The sequence below is a fragment of the Aristolochia californica genome, unplaced genomic scaffold (genome assembly GCF_029961685.1).
Source record: "Aristolochia californica isolate CCGP_79_NKW_82.1479 unplaced genomic scaffold, dmAriCali1.0.hap1 SCAF_15, whole genome shotgun sequence".
NCBI lineage: Eukaryota > Viridiplantae > Streptophyta > Magnoliopsida > Piperales > Aristolochiaceae > Aristolochia > Aristolochia californica.
Genome location: NW_027181826.1, coordinates 19,747,612 through 19,749,881, shown reverse-complemented (window position 1 = coordinate 19,749,881; position 2,270 = coordinate 19,747,612). Strand labels below are relative to the sequence as shown.

Sequence of the window (2,270 nt, the reverse complement as noted above, 5' to 3'; positions counted from 1 at the left end):
CCAAGATCAGTCTTCCAAGGCTCAACAAAACAGCCCTCTCTCTCTCTTACATTTGGACACTTGTTTGAAGGACCCCACAATAAATACCAATCGTCAAATATATATAGCCCCACACTATCACTCTCTTCTATTCAAAACAAAAAAGGAAAAAGCACAACATAAGGTCAGACAGACTCACAAACAGAGCTTCTCATCATATGATAATTCAAGTCTAGTTGATAGAGGCATGTGCAACCCAAAGCCCTCCTCCTCTTCTCCATTCCTCCCTTTGAAGAAGACCCAGATGGAAAATTCTAATAAAACCATGGATATTGACCCCCGTGAACTCCATAGATGGCCTACTACATCTGAGGTAATTGCATTCAATTCCTGCGCGACAGCCAGTTCACTGCATGTTAGGAACAAATACATGTTACTTTCATTTCTCTAATAACAACAGAAAGAGGCACTCATCACCGGTCTTTGACGCTTCTTCATTTGATTTCTTTTTGTTGCTTTTTCTCACTGGTTTGTGTTGATCTTTGCATGAATCCAGGCGGTGGAGGAAATGAGAGCAATAGGCAAGATATCAGGTCCAACTGCTCTTACAGGCCTTCTACTCTACTCAAGAGCCATGATCTCCATGCTCTTCCTCGGTTACCTCGGCGAGCTGGAGCTCGCCGGTGGGTCCCTCTCCATCGGATTTGCTAACATCACCGGATATTCAGTCATCTCCGGTTTGGCCATGGGAATGGAACCCATCTGCGGTCAAGCATTTGGCGCAAAACAATGGAAGCTCCTGGGTCTCACTCTTCAGAGGACGGTCCTCCTGCTTCTCTCCACCTCTATACCCATCTCCTTTCTCTGGCTCAACATGAAGAGAGTCCTCCTTTGGTGTGGCCAAGACGAAGAAATCTCCTCCATGGCACACGTCTTCATCGTCTTCTCCATCCCTGATCTCTTCTTCCTCTCTCTCCTCCATCCCCTCCGAGTCTATCTCAGGACCCAGAACATAACTTTGCCATTGACTTACTGCTCCGCCATATCTGTAATTCTTCACGTTCCTCTGAATTTCCTCCTCGTGGTGCATTTTAAGATGGGCATTGCTGGAGTGGCCTTGGCCATGGTTTGGACCAATCTCAACCTCTTCATCCTGCTGTTTCTCTTCGTGTACACCTCCGGCGTGTACAAGGACTCATGGGTGACTCCAAGCATGGATTGCCTCCGAGGCTGGTCTTCCCTCCTAGGTCTCGCCATACCCACCTGCGTCTCCGTCTGTCTTGAGTGGTGGTGGTACGAACTGATGATAGTGCTTTGTGGCGTGCTGGCCAACCCCAAGGCCACCATTGCTTCCATGGGTATTCTGATACAGATCACCTCATTGGTGTACGTCTTCCCCGCCGCCTTAAGCTTGGGGGTGTCGACGAGGGTCGGAAACGAGGTCGGCGCCAATCGGCCGGCGAAAGCTCGCATTGCCATGATAGTCTCTCTGGTATGTGCAGTTGCACTCGGCCTGGCGGCGATGCTGTTCACCACATTTATGAGACACTGCTGGGGACGACTCTTCACCACCGATAAAGAGATCTTGGAGCTGACCGCGGTGGCATTGCCCATCGCTGGATTCTGTGAGCTCGGGAATTGCCCTCAGACTACCGGATGCGGAGTGCTGCGGGGCAGCGCTCGCCCGACCATTGGCGCCAACATCAATTTGGGGTCATTCTACTTGGTGGGGATGCCTGTGGCCATTTGGATGGGTTTCGTTGCAAAGATGGGCTTCGCCGGACTGTGGCTCGGCCTTCTCGCCGCCCAGGCGTCTTGTGCTTCCCTGATGCTCTATGTTCTAGTCACCACAGATTGGCTAGTCCAAGCAGAGAGAGCAAAACAACTTACAAAAGCTTCCTATGGAGGTGCTTCTTCTTCTCCAACATCGGCTATCGAAATCACTGCCACCGACGCCGCTGCAAATGATGCTAACAAGTCATCGGATTTGGAGGAGATTTTGTGCATCAAAGACGGGTTTGCAAAGCCAGTTGCATCAGAGACAGATCCTCTTATTCCCGTTGTAAATGAATGATTTTTTTTTTTTTTTTTTTTTTTGTTTCTTCTTCATCTTTCTTTTTTCTCATTGGACGCTAGCTGGATGTTTATTTATAAATTATTAATTCGTATTGAGAAGAGAGTTGTCTCGCTTTAATTAGTTATGATCTTATCATTATAGATAGAATTTGCTCTCTCCTTGTCTTTGTAGTCATTGCCGGCTCTTTTCTCATTTATTCTGAGTTTTTGAGTAC

At 48.0% G+C, this 2,270-nt stretch overlaps 1 protein-coding gene across 1 annotated transcript; it reads left to right on the top strand.

The window, feature by feature from the left end:
* Window positions 1-217: 217 nt before the first annotated feature.
* Window positions 218-2,053, top strand: LOC137952295 (protein DETOXIFICATION 48-like). Its single transcript, XM_068799423.1, has 2 exons — window positions 218-352; window positions 536-2,053. Exons 1-2 carry the CDS (start codon window positions 227-229, stop codon window positions 2,051-2,053), a joined length of 1,644 nt encoding a protein of 547 aa, XP_068655524.1. The 5' UTR covers window positions 218-226.
* The last annotated feature ends 217 nt before the right edge of the window (window positions 2,054-2,270 follow it).